A 17671-nucleotide genomic window follows, 5' to 3' on the forward strand; every position below is an offset into this window, starting at 1 on the left:
GAAATCGTTTATGAATCTATTTTTACTATTTAGTTTATTTATTACTAAAACCTAGAAATTATGAAGTATTGTAGATTACCTGTAAAATCTTTAAAAAAATTTTTTTAAGTGAAAGTTAAATATCCCTCTTTTCTTCCATTTCTATTCCCCAGAGGTAACCACTGTTAAATATTTCTTATAAAACCTTCCAGAACAAATTATACGCATATACTAGTTCCTTTCTTCCTAACAAACAGAATCATATTATAACTAATTCAGGTTCATAATCTTTTGTCTATAATTCCCACATCCAAAAAGTTCTGAAAACTGAAAGTTATTAACTTTATTATGTAAAGTTTATTATGGTCTTTATTGATCCCATTTAGTAGGAGTTCATACACTTTTTTAAATAGAAATATCGATTGATTATGGAAGTACCACCACAGATCCCATTAGGGGTATTGTTATATGTGTTGTATGTACCAAATTTCCTTTCTAATATCTGAAATCTTTTGAATTCTAAAACTCCTGTCCCAAAGGATTTTATATAAGGAATTGGGACCCATAAGAATAGTTATCACTTTGAGCTTAGCACTGTTCTAAGTATTTGCATTGTTCTTAGCTCATTTAATCCTTAGAACAATACCGTGAGGGTAAATACTGTTATCATCTCATAGGTGAGGAGTGAGGCCTAGAGAGGTTGGGTTATTTGTCAAGGCCACACAGCTAGAAAGTGGTGGAACTGGAATTCAAACTCAGGCAGTCTAGCTCCAGACTAGAACTTGATCTTTCTACTTTTGCTTAGCATTGTCCATTAGACATCTTTCATGTCATCACACAATCTACCTCAGTTCTTCGTGGTTGCTCTATGCTGGTTTCTGACGTGAGTGTACCATAATGTGTGGCACATTTCTCTTCCTGAGGTACTTCTGGGTTTTTCCTTTTGGAGGCTAGTATGAACAGTGTTGCAGTGAATATCCTTGCACGTATAGGCATGTGTATTTTGGCAAAAATTGCTTCATTTAAAAATATTCAGACCCATGTAAAAATATTTTACTGTTTGGTTGGTTCAGAAACACTGTGGAGTACTTAAAAACTAATGGTATGCCATAAATTCCCACCAGCAATCATTTTAACATATAGTCTAAGAGGTATCTATATTCTGTGAATTATTTTTATTAACATACATTTTCTTACGGCAGTTGGTTGAAAGACTGGAAAAGAAGAGCTGAATTGGAAGAAAGACAAAATTTGAAGGGAAAAAAAGATGAGAAACAAGAAGGTATTTTGAGTCATTTTTTCCATTTCACTGAACATTTTTAGAGTTAGATTAGCTAAAAATTTTTAGGAAATTTCTTAATGGTATTTTATATTTGATTTTTTAGTTTGGGGAAATTAAATTTCCAGCATTTATTGGCAAGGTGTTTGAGAGATTTGATCATTGGGTTTTGTGAGGTAGAGTTGCTGCCTGAGCAGTTATCATCTTACATGTGTTTGAATCATTTTCCAGATCTGTCGGATAGCATAGATTTCAAAGGCAGTTCCGACGATGAGGAAGAGAGTCGTCTTTGCAATACTGTTCTTATAACTGGGCCAACAGGAGTGGGAAAGACTGCTGCCGTCTATGCTTGTGCTCAAGAGCTCGGATTTAAGGTTAGTGAGAGCTATGACTGAAGAGTGTTAATCGAATAATTATCCTTGAGTTAAAAGAAAACATAAACCCTTCTGCCTTTTTCTATATATTCTTCTTTTAGATATTTGAAGTGAACGCCTCTTCTCAGCGCAGTGGTAGACAAATTCTTTCTCAACTTAAGGAAGCTACTCAGTCCCATCAAGTAGATAAGCAAGGTGTAAACTCACAAAAACCGTGCTTTTTTAATAGCTACAGCATAGGCAAGTCACCAAGTAAGTAAATTATTTTCCTTAAGTCATAACCTTTTGAAAGAAATCTAAAAGAATTTTAATAATCAGCTTTTTGTCATTGATTTTTTATCTTTTCCTACATATGTACATGCCTTTTTAATTTTTTCCTGAACTGTTTTAAAACAAATCTCAAGACCATCATATAATTTTATCCACATATACTTCAATAGCTTTCTCTCACTGATAAGGACTTTTTAATAAGCATAACCGCAGCATCGTAGTCAGACCTAACAAAATTAACTATGTACCTTAATTTGATTTAATACCCCGTCTATTTTCAGTTTTCTGTTGCTTCAAATGGTTTGTTCAAATCAGGATCCGAACAGGGTCAGTGTCTTACATTTGATTAATGTCTCTTAAGTTTCTTTTAATCTCTCTAACAATTCCTCACCCTTTTCATGTCATTTGTTTGTTGAAGAACATGAGTCGTTTGTCATAAAATTTCTCGCATTCTGGATTTGGCTGATTGTGTCTTGGCGGAATGTGTTAACGTGTTCCTCTTGCATGTATTTCTTATAAACTGGCAGTTAGATCTGTGGGCTTGATTAGATTCAGATTCCATTTGGGGCTGGCACGCATGCAGAGGCGGGGCTGTGTACTTCCTATAACATCGTAGCAGGAGATACGTAACGACTGGTTTTCCCACTTTTAGTGATATTAAAATTGATTGATGAGTTCAGTTGTTTTCAGTCTAATCCATCCATTATAAAGGTGCCCCATCAATCTCTTATCTAATGGTATTTTGCAGCCATTATTGATCTTTGTTTAGTAGACTCGTTATTTCATTAGGGCTTAAAAAATGGTGATTTTGTAATTCACTCAGCCTTTCTGAATTTAATAGTTTGAATTTTAAGAAGCAATATTCTTCATCAATTGTTAGGATACTTTGAAATACAGTCTGTATAGGAAAAGCATGAGAAATGCTTCATTTTTTCCTTCCTTTTATCAGGTCTTAGAGTTATGGTGCTCTAGTAATCTCCAAAGTTGACCAATGAATTTTTGTGTAGTTTTAATTTTTTTAGTATTATTATGAACTCATGGATTTGTATATATTTGATGTGTTTCAATTCTTTGTGTTCATTATTTGCTACTTTTAAGATTTTCTCTTTATCACTAGTTTTAAGCAGTTATGATTATGATGTTCGTTGGTGTAGTTTTCTTCATGTTTTATGTGCTTGGGGTTTGTTGAGTTTCTTGGAGGTATTGGTTTATACTTTTCGTCAAATTTGGGGAAATGTCAACCTTTTTTTAACTGAAATATATTTGACATGTAGTGTGTAAATTTAAGATGTACAACGTGGTAATTTGATACATTTCTGTATTGTACTATGTTTGCCATTATATCAACAATTAGCATCTCTAACATGTTACAATAATTATCGTTTCTTTTTAGTGATAGTTTCTTAATTTTGGAATAATTAAGTTATAATCTCTTAGGAAGTTTCTTGGTTATCATACAATATCATTGTCTATTTTCACTATACTGTCCATTAAATCTCTACGATTTATCTGCTACTCATTGCAAGTTTGAACCCTTGAACAACATCTGTCCTATTCCCCACCCACCCCCATGCCCTGGTAAGCACCATTTTACTCCCCATTTTTATGAGTTTGACTTTTTTAGATTCCACCTATAAGTGATATTGTACAGTACTTGTCTTTCTCTGTCTAAATTATCTCATTTAGCATAATGCGCTCAAGTTCCATCCATGTTGTCACAAATGGCAGGATGTCCTTCTTTCTCATGGCAGAATAATAGTCCATTGTGTGTGTGTGTGTGTGTGTGTCTTCTTCTTCATTCTTCATTCACCCATTGATGGGCACTTAGGTTGTTTCTATATCTTGGTTTTTGTGAATATGCTGCAATAAACATGGGAGTGCATGTATCTCTTTGATATCCTGTTTTCGTTTCCTTTGGATATATACCCAGAAGTGGAATTCCTGGATCATATGGTAGATCTATTTTTAATTTTTTGAGGAATCTCCATATTGTTTTCCATAGTGGCTGAACCAATTTACATTCCCACCAACAGTGTACAAAGGGTCCCTTTTCTCCACGTCCGTGCCAACACTTGTTATCTCTTCAAATATTTTTTCTGTCCTCCTCCCTTCCTTTGGAAACTCCAATTATGTATATTTTAGACCACTTGAAGTTGTCTTACAGCTCACTGATTGTATGTTCAGTTTTCAGTCTTTCATTTTTCTCTGTGTTTCATTTTGGGTAGTTTCTATTACTATTTAGTCAAATTCACAAATCTCATCTTCTGAAATATTTAGTATGCTGTCCATGCCATCTGGTGTATTTTTCATATCACATATAGTTTTCATTTCTAGAAGCTTGATTTGGGTCCTTTTTATATCTTCTGTGGAACCACGTCCAATCTTTCCTGTAGGCTTTTGAACGTATGAAATACAGTTATAATGACTGTTTTAGTGTTTTTGTCTACTAATTCTATCATCTGTGTCATTTCTGTGTTGGTGTCAATTGATGATATTTTTTTCCTCATTATGAATTTGTTTTCCTGCTTTTTTGGATGCCTGTTAATTTTGATTGGCTGTCAGACTTGGTGCAGTTTACCTTGTTGGGTGCTAGATATTTCTGTATTCCTGTAACTATACTTGAACTTTATTCTGGGATGCAGTTAAGTTACTTAAAAGCACTGATCTTTTCAGGTCTTTTATGCTGTATTAGGTGACACCATGGCAGCATAAGTCTAGGGCTAATTTTGCCCCATTACTTAAAAACGCTTCTGAGTACTCTGTCCAATGCCCCATTAATTATGAAGTTTGCCATTCTGTCTAGTGGGAAGAGGAACTAGTCCCAGCTATCTGTGAGCCTCAGAGATTATTTCCTTTCATCCTTCGCTGATCATTGCTCAGTTGAAGAGTTGCGGGGGACCCTCTGCAGATTTCCAGAGCTCTCTGTGTGGTTCTCTCCTCTTTGGTATTCTGCCCTGTGAACTCTGTCTGCCTTGGCCTCCCCAGACTACTAGTTCAGTCTCAACTCAGGGAGGCCTCTGAACTGCTTCCTCCTCCTCACTGTGGCCTGGACATTCTCTCAAGGCAATAAGCGAGGCAATCCTTAGGGTTCACCTTATTGCTTATCTCTCAGGTTTGACTGTCCTGTGTTGCATGATGTCCAAAGTCTTGAAAAGCACTGTTTCATATATCATATTCTATTTTTTGTTGTTATTTCAGATGGGTGGGTAAATCCAGTCTATCTTGGCTAGGAGCAGAACCTTGTCTTTTATCATTTCTTGCTCGTATTGTCCCATCTTGTCTGTCTCAACGGCTAGCAGGAAACGTTTTAATTGGTTTGTGTCCTTTTGACATAGCCCCAGTAATCTTAGATATTTTCCTTGCTTTCAGCCTGGGTAAGACGTCCCAGATCTAGAATTAGCTATTTCTCCAAGGAGCTCATTCTTTTGGTGGGAAATCTTTAAAAATATATATATTGATAAGATTTAGCCAAGTACTTATTGAGTATTTTAAAGTAAAAATTAGCATGTATTTTCTAACACCAATCTTTGGACTGATGCCAGTCCATGATCAAGCAATCCTTGGTCTATGACAAAATTTAAAAACTAGGGACAAAATAGCGAGTTTTTAAATAAACAAATCTACTCAATATAAAGAAAGATTTTTTATGATTATGCACCTCTTACCTTCTGGTGTTAAAATGCCCTATTTTTATGAAACGATAGTGAGATCGATGATAATTTTTTCAAACTCAAAATTTTCAGTAGTTTTTTGAACACCTATAATATGCAAAGAATATGATAAGATCTGTGGAGATAGGGGTGCAAAAAAAAGAGTAGGACAGAGTCTTGGAATTGTGTATACTTGATGGTACATGAAGAAGCTGCTCCAAGGCCATATGATAGTAAGTAGGACATGTAAGGACTGAGTCAGGGCTCTCAGAGGGGAGAAAAGGATGTGCTCTGGAATGAAAGCTGGGCACGGTCAGCTCCTGGAGGGTAGAGATCAACCATTTATTTTTTAACTTTGTATTTATCCCTCATAGCATTTCTAGAAAACCATATTATTTGCTTGCAATATCACTTTCTGATAGGGTTAAGCTGAAATTGGACAACAAAGTTACATAATGTGCTCACTGTACTGTTATCACTTTTCCTCAGCCTCTTCTGACCTCTAGCAGGTGTAGAGAAAGTGAATGGAGGGGTTATGAACATTGTTGCTTCAAGAATGTATGTTTCTTTGGAAAAGAGTGTCTTTTCCAAATGACTGATTTTACCCTCTCTACTGGTAGAATAACTGTAACAATACAGAGTATTAAATGTAAGAATGAAGGAAAATTTCTATGTCTTTGATTTTTAGCTGGTAAGAGTAGAAATATAGACTGCGGATAACTCAATCTTGCCATCTGTTCAATTTTTAGAATATTTAAGTGCAATTTTTTTTGGCAGAAAAATTAAGCTCCCCTAGGAAAGTTGTGACATCACCAAGGAAACTGCCTCCACCATCACCACAAAGTAGTGGACCAAAGCGAGCACTTCCACCTATAACTTTGGCAAATTATTTTAAAGCGTCTTCTAAGCCAAAAAATAGTGAAGAAATAGGAGTGCTTCTGGAAAACAATAAAGGTAAGACATTAAATTGACAAGATAAACTTGACGTCTTTTTAATACTAATGGCCCTGATAAATAGAAATCTGATCATATTTCATGAGTTCCTATTGTTCTTTATTAAACCTCAGCTACCCCAAAGGTCCACCATATAGGAGTTTTGATATTTTGTTTCAGTTTTAATAGGGGATTTCAGTTTGAGCTTATTCTGTGGAAATATCTAGTGTTCTATTAAAAGGTGATTTTTATCTAAAATATTAATATTTTATTTGTGCAGGAATCAAAAATTCGTTTGAACAGAAACAAATTATTCAGGCTAAACCTACAAACACAACTAATTCAAATGTCAAAGAATTTGGAGCTGAGGAACCCAACAGGAAAAATGCAACATCTCTCATTCTTTTTGAAGAGGTAGGCTTACAGAAGTAGACATTTTTGATATCTCGTGATAAAAACTTATTCTAAAGATTACTGTATGTGTTACTATGAAGTATTGTAAAATGGCCAAGAAAGTCAGGAATACTTGAATCTATTTGAAATTAAAGTGAATGAAACTGTCAATCATAGAATTTTTCAGGAAGAGGATTAATGCAACTCACACTTATTAATTATTGTTCAATGATTGTAGAAATTATTCTGACTTATACTTATCCAGTTATAGGTGCCTGCGTTTCTTTGGTTTTAATGTTTGATAATTTTTTTACTCTTTTAAGAGTGTAAGGCATTGTAAGCTTTCAGCCTGGGCTGAATTCATACTGTTCATAAATTCATAAATTTTGTCTCTAACAAACGTAGTGTGTATCTACTATGTATACAGAACTGATTTCCAGCAAGTATATTGTTACTTAATACAATTAATTTTCTAATAAATGTTCTTAGGTTGATGTCATTTTTGAAGAAGATGCTGGGTTTTTGAATGCAATCAAAACATTCATGGCAACAACTAAAAGACCTGTAATCCTTACTACAAGTGGTAGGTAACAATGATTTTACAATTAATAACTTTTGGTTAAAATATTTTGGGAAAGCTTCTAATTTTAGTTAGAAATGTTCCTTTAAAAGGAGCTAGTAAATTGTCTTTTTTTCTAAATTGAGGAGGCTCCTAGGTCATTTTTTAAATTAAGAACTATTCAAATTTGCAATTGATTTGCAGCCTTGAAACATTATAAAATTAATATATTACCTTGCAAATAGCAGTGACTTTAAAAATGGATACTACTTTGAATCACTGTGTTGGATTTTTGATATTTAGGAAGCTGACAACAGCCTCGAATGCCGATAGAGATTCATGAACTAACTGGGGAAGGGGTTTTGGTAGGGAAATAAAAGATCCTTCTTTTTGCCTCTTCCGCATACCTATAATTAGATCACCAAACCTCATTCACTGGTCCAAATTTTTTATGGAACTCAACTTTTTTGCAGTTCCTTAATATTGAACTTAGCCATTCCTCAACCCCTGATAACACTTATGGATTATTGCATATTTCAGGTAAAGTAAGCTGTCATCAACCTAACAATTGGTTCAGCTTCCCAATAATTAGCATTAAATGTTTAATTTTAAAACTCATACAATTTCTTTTTTTGTTATCAATTTTGTATTGTAATATCATTTTCTGGTATTTTCATTGCAAATATTCAGTGGAATATCTCTGCTATGGATTTCTATAGGAAAATGTCTTTTATGTTAAATTCCACTTAGAAATTAATGGCCCATTTGACAGTTAGTGATTGTACTATAAAAATATCAATAAAAATCATGTTCATCAAGTTACCATACCAAGTTAAATGGTAGTTTACGTAAAAGATCTTAGTAACTTTAGGTCAAGACAGAAATTCCATTCCTTGATGATTTATAATTTGCATGATATTTTATTTTTATTACTGATGAAATACAGAATGTTTTAATAGAAAAAGTATAACTGGAAAAAGTAATTTAGTAGTCTTAGTGTTATTAAAAAAGTATTTTTTTCCCCTGTAGATCCAACATTTAGTTTAATGTTTGATGGCAGCTTTGAAGAAATTAATTTCAATACTCCTTCGCTGGTAAGTTTTGAATTTTGACAATCATAAATTACATATCACAATTATATAAAAGATAGTTTATTATGATAGTTACAATTTAAAAATCTAGCTACTAAGGGATATGTTAAAGTTTTTGAGTTTTAGGAAACTTCTGATTATTATATTTATTTTTTTGCTTTAAAAATATTTTTTTCAAAATTCAAATACTCAAATTTTTACTATATTCCAGTGTTCATTAGGTTTTTTTAATAATAATAGAGCTGTATTGAGGTGAAATTTGCATACAGTTAAAATGCACTTAAGTATACAATTTGATAAATATTACCATGTATAAACATCCCTGTAACCATCACCCAGATCAAAATTTAGAACATTTCCATCACCTCCAAAAGTTCCCTTGGGCCCTTTTTAGTCAGCACTCCCCTACCCACCAGAGGTAACCACTACTTTAATGCATATCAACTTTAATATTATTGTCTATTCTGAAATTTCAAATAATAGGAAACATTATGTGTCTTTTTGTATCTGGTTTCTTCCACTTAATGTTTTGTTGATTTATCCATGCTATTCTATCAGTGAAATTGTTGAGTCATATGCGTTATGTTATGTGTTTAATTTTTTAAGAATCTGTCAGATAGGTCTCTAGTGCATGAGAATTCTGGCAGCTATTGTCAGTCTTTCTAACTTTAGCCACGGTAGTGATATCCATCTGTGTGTTTGTAATTGTACTTGTGTGTGTGTTTGCATTTTGTTAATTAGCTTTATCTGAGTATAATTTGTATATAGTAAAATTCACCCACTTTAAGTGTATAGTTCAATGAATTTTCACAAATGTTGATATAGAATGTGTCCATCAAGATAGAGAACATTTCGATTTCCTCAGAAAGTTCCCTTGGGCTCCATTGTCTTGTCCTTTCTCCTAAACCCTCGGCCCTGGCAACTACCAGTCTGTTTTCTGTCACTATAATTTTGCCTGTTGTAGAATTTCATGTAAATGAAATCTTATGTTAGCGTTTTTTATTTAGTTTCTTTTATACACCATAGTGCTTTTTCAGATTGATTGATATTACCTGTGTCAGTAGTTCTTTCCTTTTTATTAATGAGCAGTTTTCCATTGTATGGCTATACCTCACATACATGAATTTGTGTCTGTTGTCTTCACCCGTTGATAGACATTTGAGTTGTCTATGGTTAAACTATTATAAATAAAGCTGCTATGAATATTCGCATTAAAGGTTTTATCTGGACATATAGTTCCATTTCTTTTACTTAAATACTTACAGATGGAATTGTTGTTCTGATTAACATTATAAGAACCTGACAAACTGTTTCTGAAGTTTTCCAACGATTTGCATTCCCATCAGCAAAGTATGAGAGTCCAGTTGTTTTTCATATACTCACCAGGATTTGGAATTGTCCATTTATTTCATTTTGTCCATATTAATAATTATGTATTGATATCTCATTGTGGTTTTAATTTGCATTTCCTTAATGACTATTAGGTTGAGCAACTTTTCATGTGTCCATTTGCCACCTGTCTTTGTTCTTTGGTGAAGTATCTTCAAATCTTTTGCCCATTTTTTAAATTGGTTGTCTTCTTATTGAGTTTTAGCAGTTCTTTGTATATATTCTGGATACAAGTTTGTACTGGATATGTGTTTTGTAAATATTTTCTCCCAGTTTGTGGCTTACCTTTACATTTTTTTAATTGTAAAGAGTTTTGTTTTTAATTTTGATGAAGCCCAGTTAACCAAGTTTTTCTTTTATGGTTCATAGTTTTTAGGAAGTCTTTAGGGGCCGGCCCCATGGCCGAGTGGTTAAGTTTGCGTGCTCCACTTTGGTGGCCCAGGGTTTCACCGGTTCAAATCCTGGGTGAGGACATGGCACCACTCATCAAGCCATGCTGAGGCGGCATCCCACATGCCACAGCTGCAGGGACCCACAACTGAAAATACACTACTATGTACTGGGGGGCTTTGGGAGAAAAAGAAAAAAAATAAAATCTTAAAAAAAAAAAAGGAAATCTTTACCAAACTCCAGCTTACGAAGATTTTTTCTTAGAAGTTTTGTAGTTTTAGCTCTTGCATACAGATCTTTTATCTCTGTATAGTAAAGTTTTATAGGTAATGTGAGGTAAGACATAAGATTCATTTGTTTTCCACAGATATCCAGTTGTTCCAGCACTGCTTGTTGAAAAGACCATCTTTTTTCTATTGAATTACTTTCCAGTTTTGTCATAAATCGATAGACTGTGTATGTCTTACTGTGTTCTCTTTATCTGTGTGAAATACGGCATTGTCTTGATTACTCTAGCTCTTTAGCAAGTCTGGAAGTCAAGTAGTGTAAGTCCTCCAATTTTATTCTTTTGCAAAATTGTTTTGTCTATCATATCATTAATTTCTCTCTTAATTTTAGAAACAATTTGTCAGTTTTTACAGTTTATTTTGGTGTTTTGGTGGAAATTGCATTGAATCTGTGAGTCAATTTCAGGAGAACTGACATTTTAACAATATTGAGTTTTCTGATTCATGAACAGTTTTTTTAGGAGAGGGGTTTAACATTCAGCAGTGTTTTGTAGTTTTCATTGTAGAGACCTTGCGCATATTTTGTTAAATTTAGTCCTAAAGATTTAATGTTTTTTGATGTTATTGTGAATGGTATTTTTAAGATTTCAATTTCCAGTTGTTTATTGCTGGTATGTAGAAATACAATTGATTTTTGTATCCTGTGAGCTTGTTAACCTGGTTTATTAGTTCTAGTAGTAGATTGTCTTTAGAATTTTCTGTATTGATGGTCATGTAAGTTAAAACGACTTTTGGGGCCGGCCCCGTGGCCAAGTGGTTAAGATCTCGCTCTCTGCTTCGGCGGCCCAGGGTTTCGCCAGTTCAGACCCTGGGCCCAGACATGGCACCGCTCATCAGGCCACGTTGAGGCGTCCCACATGCCACAACTGGAGGGACCCACACTAAAAATATACAACTGTGTGCTGGGGGGATTTGGGGAGAAAAAGCAGAAAAAAAAAAAAAGATTGGCAACAGTTGTTAGCTCAGGTGCCAATCTTTAAAAAAAAGAAAAGTCTTTTATTTTTCCTTTTTAATCTGTACCTTAATTTCTTTTTGCCACATCCCAGTGGCTAATGCCGGTGTACCTTCAGTATGCTGTCTAATGCAAGGTAGAACAGACATCTCTGCCTAGCTCCTGATGTTGAGGGGGAAGCATTCATTCTTTGACCACTGAGTGGATATTAGCTGTGTATTTTCATAGATGCTCTTTATCAGTTAGCTGAAAGTTTTTATCGTGAATGGTGTTGACTTTTGCCAACTACTTTCTCTGTTTTTTAAGTCAATCATGTGGTTTATCTTTTTAATTCTATTAATATGGTGAATTGATTGATTTTTGAATGTCGGATCAGTCTTACAATTCTTGGGATGATATGGTCCTGATGTGTTATGTCCTTTACGTCTTTCTGGATTTGATTTGCTCATATTTTGTTATGGATTTTTTTCTTTACATTCATGAAAGATATTGGTGTGTAGTTTCTAGGCTACATGAAATGGATTAGGACGTATTTTTTATTAGTTTCTGTAGAGATTAAAATATATGTTCTTAGCTTTTCATAGTGTATTTAGCATTAATATTGAATGAATTTATGGAGAATTTGAGAACCTTGCAAAAGTATAAGTCCTTTTACTATCCTTCTATCCTTTATGGTTTAGTTTTCAAATGTTTTACATTTACATACATTATAAACTCTAACTATTCTATTTTTTTTGCTTTAGCCAGTCAAATATGTTTTAAAGAAATTAAGAGGGTAAAAAGTTGACTTTTATGTTTACTCATATAATTATGATTTCTGATGTTCTTCCTTCCTTTCCGAAGATCTCACTTTCTTTGCTTTTGTTTCTCTTCAGCCTGAAGAACTTCACTGGCAATTCTTATAGAGCAGGTCTGCTGACAAAGGATTATATTAAGTTGCTTTTACCTGAAAATGTCTTTATTTTATTTCATTCTCAAAGGATGTTTTCCCTCGATGTAGAAATCTGGGTTCTCAATTTTTCCATCAGTACTTTGACGAGGTCATCCCACTGTCTTTTGGTCACTCTTTTTTCTGATTATAAGTCAGCAGTCTTTTTTTGGTTTCATACGTAATATGTCATTTTTTTCTGGATGCCTTCAAGATATTCTCTTTAACTTTGTTTTCAGCAATTTGCCTGTGATGTGCTTAGGTGTTATTTTTCTTCATATTTATCCTGCCTGTGGTTCTTGGATATCTACAATTCTTAAATATATGTCATTCCTCCAATTAGGGAAGTTTTTAACATTTTTCAAATTTATTTTATGCCCATTTTCTCTCTTTTTCCTTCCTGAGAATTTAATTTCAGGTATGTTAGACATTTTACATTGTCCCACATGTCACTGAAGCATGCTGTTCATCCTCCCTGCCCCTAATTTTTTTTTGTTTATACTTCTTATTTGATCATTTATGTTGCTTTATCTTCGAGTTTGCTGACGCTTTTTTTTCTGCCACCTCCATTCTTACATGTGGCCCTTCCAGTGAAATTTTTGTTCTGATATTATCATTTTTAGTTTTACAATTTCTTTTTACTTTTTTATAATTTCTGTTTTTCTGCTGAGATTTCCTGTTTGTTTATTATGAGCATGTTTTCCGTAAGCATAGTTTTACTAGCTGTTTTAAAACTCTTTGCTAATTCCAACATCTTCGTCATCTTGTGGTCAGTCTCTATTGATTGTCCTGTCTCTGAGGTCTTGGTTACTTTTCCTATTTCTTTTGTGTGTTTAGCAATTTTAGATTTTTATCCCGTACCTTATGAATGATATGTTGTAGATACTCTGAATTCTGTTGTGTTCCTTTGAACAAGTATTCTCTTGTAGTATGTAGCAGCTAAAATCTCTGTTTAGTTCTTTTAGTTTTGGTTGGGCTGCTTTGAGACAGGCCCACATACATGAAGTTCAAGCATCAACCAATGATTGTGTTCTCTTTTATGGCTAGAATTTCCATTTCTCTACTTTCATGGACCTCCCCTCTAGCTTTCCAGCTGCTGCAGTCATCCCAAACTCTGTCCTCTGGTTCAAACCAGTATCACTGTGAGTTTCTGTTTGAGTTTTAACCACCACTGCTGCAGCCTGCCTTCAGCCAGAAATCACCTTGAGAAAAGGGAGAGGGGGTTGAGGTTCTGACTTAATTAGTCTGAGGGGCAGCTTGGGCCTCCAGAGTTATAAAGGCTCATCAGGTGATTATAATGTGTAGCCGAGGTTGGGAACCACTGCTCTAAATGTGCTCTAAGCCTGGAGTTAGACTTGCTATTGAAAAGCGGGAAGCAGAGACTTCGTATGTACTTTGGGCAAAGCTGCTAAAGATTTGAGTGACTTGGTAATGTGGCTCTCTACTCTCCTCCTTTTAATATGTATGATAGTAATTGAAAGCACATACTCTAGAGCAGTCTGCCTGGGTTTGATCCTGGCTCTACTGTGTAACCTTGCAAAAGTTGCTTAACCTGACTGTTGCTTAGTTTCTGCAACTGTAAAATGTGGAATTAAACTGTGTTTGCTGTGGTCTGAATGTTTGTGTCCCCACCCCAAATTCATATGTTGAAATCCTAATGCCTGATGTAATGGTACTAGTACTGGGGCCTTTGGGAGGTGCTTATGTGGTGAGGGTGGAGCCCTCAGGAACGGGATTAGTGCCTTACAAAGGAGTCTCTAGAGAGCTGCCAGCACCTTCCACCATGCGAGGATGCGGTGAGAAGGAACCAGCTTTGAACCAGAAACAGGGCCCTCATGAGAACGTGACCAATGCTGGCACCTTGATCTAGGTCCTCCATCTTCCAGAACTGTAAGAAATAAATTTCTCTTGTTTATGAACTAAAATAATTAATTAATTATTTTTAAAAAGGGAGAGGGGGCAATTCACTCGGGGCCATTTCCTTTGTCCAAGTGTGATTTCCTTCATTTGTCTTCTGCCTCTGGTTGCTCTCTTGTGCTTTCAGGTAGTTGGTTTTTTGTATTTATTTGCAGTTGATTATAGAGTTTATTGTTATCAATGGCAGGGTCTGTCTGATAGTAGGTACTCCTTTGTTGTTGAAAGCAGAATTCCCAGTTTGTGGGAGCAGAAGTTCCAGAAGTGTGCAGGAGTAATGTACATATATAGAATAAAGTCAGTGATTTCATAGGGGAAAACATTTTTTTAATTGTCTTGTTTAGTAAAGTAAAAATGCTAGTGGTCTTGTAAAACCTGTGAAACATAAATATAATTTTGTTTTAGCTTTTCAAGGTAAAAAGCTCTCTATAAACAACAATGGGAAGAGAATTGTATATGTTTTTCTGTTTTACAAAAAATATTAGAGCAATATTAGTGGAACGTTAAATAAAATGAAAAAATTTACTTGGTCCATTTATCCTCCAACAAATCATAGTTTTTTCATTTTTTCCCTTCTATTTATTGTTTGCATACATTTATGCTTTTCTGTATGCATTGGTTCAATTTTCTAACTCTGGTTTAAAAAAATCATATAAAGTATTTTTCAGGCTTATTATAGTATTCATCTTTATAATTTTAATGGCTGTAAAATATTCCATCAAGTTGTACCATTATGTCATCCTAAGGGGTTTTCTCAAGTTTTAATAAAATTGCCTCCAGGGTTCAGGTTGGAGAATGTCCCATAAGTTTCCTTGCTGTCTTAGACTATATACAGTTAATAAAAGAAGTATATGTAAATGCTTTTAATTTGGTAGTATATTCCTTTATATCTTTCTAGATCAGTTTCATTCTCAGAGCTTAAGATACTGTGAATTTTAGCAAAATCTGTCTTTCTTTTAGATATGTATTATTGATGTATTTCTGTTAACTATGCAACTGAACATGTTTCTTTCCTCTCCTCTGTCTCTCTCTGTCTCTCAGCTAAATGTTGCCAGCTACCTACAGATGATCTGCTTGACTGAAAATTTTAGAACCGATGTAAAAGACTTTGTAACATTGTTAACTGCCAATGCTTGTGATATCAGAAAAAGTATCCTTTATTTACAATTCTGGATTAGAAGTGGAGGTGGATTTTTAGAAGAAAGGCCTTTATCCCTTCGTCGTAAGTTGATCTGTTATAAAAGAAATTTCTATAATGAGACCCTATGTTAAAATATATGCTATATCAAAATATTTCAAAGAGTATAAACATTTTGAGCATCCAGGTATCATGTCAATCTTAAAAGTAAACATGCGTATGTCAACTTTGTTGATGAAAAGTTTTGTAAACATGAAATGTGAGTAAATAGAATTAAACTGCACCTGGAACAAATTTATACAAACTTATACATTTATAAACATATAGTTTCTTATAAAAAAATGTAATTATATTATTTAGAAACTTCCTTTTTTCACTTATTAAAAAACATTGGTGATTTTTCCATATATGTAAATTCTTTTTATATGACTGTATTATAAGTTCCCTTTCAGCTTCTTCAATAGTCTATAGTTCTATTTTTCCTAAGAACTTTATTATTTCAGAAATGCTGTATTTTATTTCTCATTGATCTTCAGTCATCGTAACCTAATTCAAGTCACAGACATTTATTGAGGACTTTCTCCATGCCAGGTCCTGTGTTTACATGAATAAGACATGGTTCCTTCTCTGAAGAAGTTCATAGTTTGTGGTTTCCATGCTCCATAGTCACAGTTCTGTAGTTACAGATCCTGCTCTGGGAAATACACAAATATTTAAATAAAACCAAGGTGAAGTTCTGTAATATTAATCCCCTATCAGTTTTTTTCTTTGATTAGTTCAAATTTTTAATATATTCTTTTTCAAAGTAGACAAACATATATTTAATTCAATGTAAGCTAGTAGCTTTATTTCTTAGAAGTAAATATGATAAGTAAGACATGGAATATATCCTGTTATAAAAAATTAGTTAATAACTATTGCCATACGACTGGATATAAAATGCTATACCAAGAACTTCAGAAGACAAAAACCAAGCATAACGTTGTTTCTTTTCTTGAAGATCTTATATGCATTTTATTCCTGTTGTTTTTAAAAAACACAGATACACACTCATTGGAAATTCAAACAGTGCAGATGGATAATAAAGTAAAAAAGTCAAAGATCTTCCCCACTTCTTAAAGGTAGCCACTGTTAGACTTTTTATCTATGCATATACAAATATTGCTACCTACTGACTTAGCAAAATTGACCAATACTATATATATTGTTAAACAATTTGGTTTTTTACTGAACAATTTATTGTCAGAGCATACTGTTTTATCTCTTTTTCACAGCTGTGTGCTAGAATGGATGTGACATAATTTAATTAACCATTGCCTATTAGGGGACTTTTAAGTTATCTTGAGTTTGTCATTAAAGTATGCGGTGAATATCTTTATACATATATCCTTGAGCACGTCTGTGAGTATTTCTGTCAGAATTCTAGAAGTGTGGTTGCTGGGCCAATGCTATATACATTTTACATTTTGATAGGCGTTGCCAGATTGCCCTCCAAGAAAATTGTATGGATTTATGCTCCTATGAATAGTTTCTTATGGCTCTTTTATGTGTACCTCTGACAAAACTAGGTTTTAGTTGTTTTAATTTTGCCAATTTAAAAGGTGAAAAATAAAGAATATCTTGTTTTAATTTGCGTTTCGTGATCACTAGTGAAATTGCACATCTTTTTGTGAGTTTATTGGACATTTATACGTCTTCTGTGACTTGCCCGTTCACAGTCCTTGCACTTTTTCCTGTTGGATTGCTTTATAAGCCCCTCCCCCACCCCCCCACTTAACCTGTGCACACTAGAAATCAGGTTTGTATTGTACTCTTTATGAATTACATACATATGTGGAGAAGAACAAAATGGGAGTATAGGTCCACAAAAGATGCCAAAGAATCTTAGATTTTAAATAATTGTTTGCTACAATTTGTTAAAAATATAGATAGCTAAATTTTCTTTTATTAATTTTGTAGGAGGAAACAGCAGAAATGTACAACCTGTTTGCTCTGAAGATGGCCCTGATTCCAAAAATAACACTAAAAATACTAAAAGGAATCCTACAGACCTTCCTAAATGTGACACAGGCTGTGTTGAGACCTTGTTTGGCCTTAAGAACATTTTTTCCCCTTCTGAAGACTTATTTTCATTTTTAAAGGTAT

General features: G+C 33.9%; 1 protein-coding gene across 3 annotated transcripts in view; it reads left to right on the forward strand.

Annotated features, from left to right (window-relative positions):
• ATAD5 (ATPase family AAA domain containing 5) overlaps nucleotides 1-17671 on the forward strand; it is a 39414-nt gene that overhangs the window by 18237 nt on the left and 3506 nt on the right. For all 3 annotated transcript variants that reach the window (XM_014862155.3, XM_014862154.3, XM_044745430.2), the window contains exons 12-20: nucleotides 1182-1261; nucleotides 1490-1632; nucleotides 1734-1884; nucleotides 6330-6506; nucleotides 6766-6899; nucleotides 7368-7461; nucleotides 8467-8531; nucleotides 15430-15610; nucleotides 17486-17667. In XM_014862155.3, coding sequence (XP_014717641.3) covers nucleotides 1182-1261; nucleotides 1490-1632; nucleotides 1734-1884; nucleotides 6330-6506; nucleotides 6766-6899; nucleotides 7368-7461; nucleotides 8467-8531; nucleotides 15430-15610; nucleotides 17486-17667 — 1207 coding nt within the window. The remainder of the gene's footprint in view (nucleotides 1-1181; nucleotides 1262-1489; nucleotides 1633-1733; nucleotides 1885-6329; nucleotides 6507-6765; nucleotides 6900-7367; nucleotides 7462-8466; nucleotides 8532-15429; nucleotides 15611-17485; nucleotides 17668-17671) is intronic.

Source organism: Equus asinus, chromosome 13 (genome assembly GCF_041296235.1).
Source record: "Equus asinus isolate D_3611 breed Donkey chromosome 13, EquAss-T2T_v2, whole genome shotgun sequence".
Lineage (NCBI taxonomy): Eukaryota > Metazoa > Chordata > Mammalia > Perissodactyla > Equidae > Equus > Equus asinus.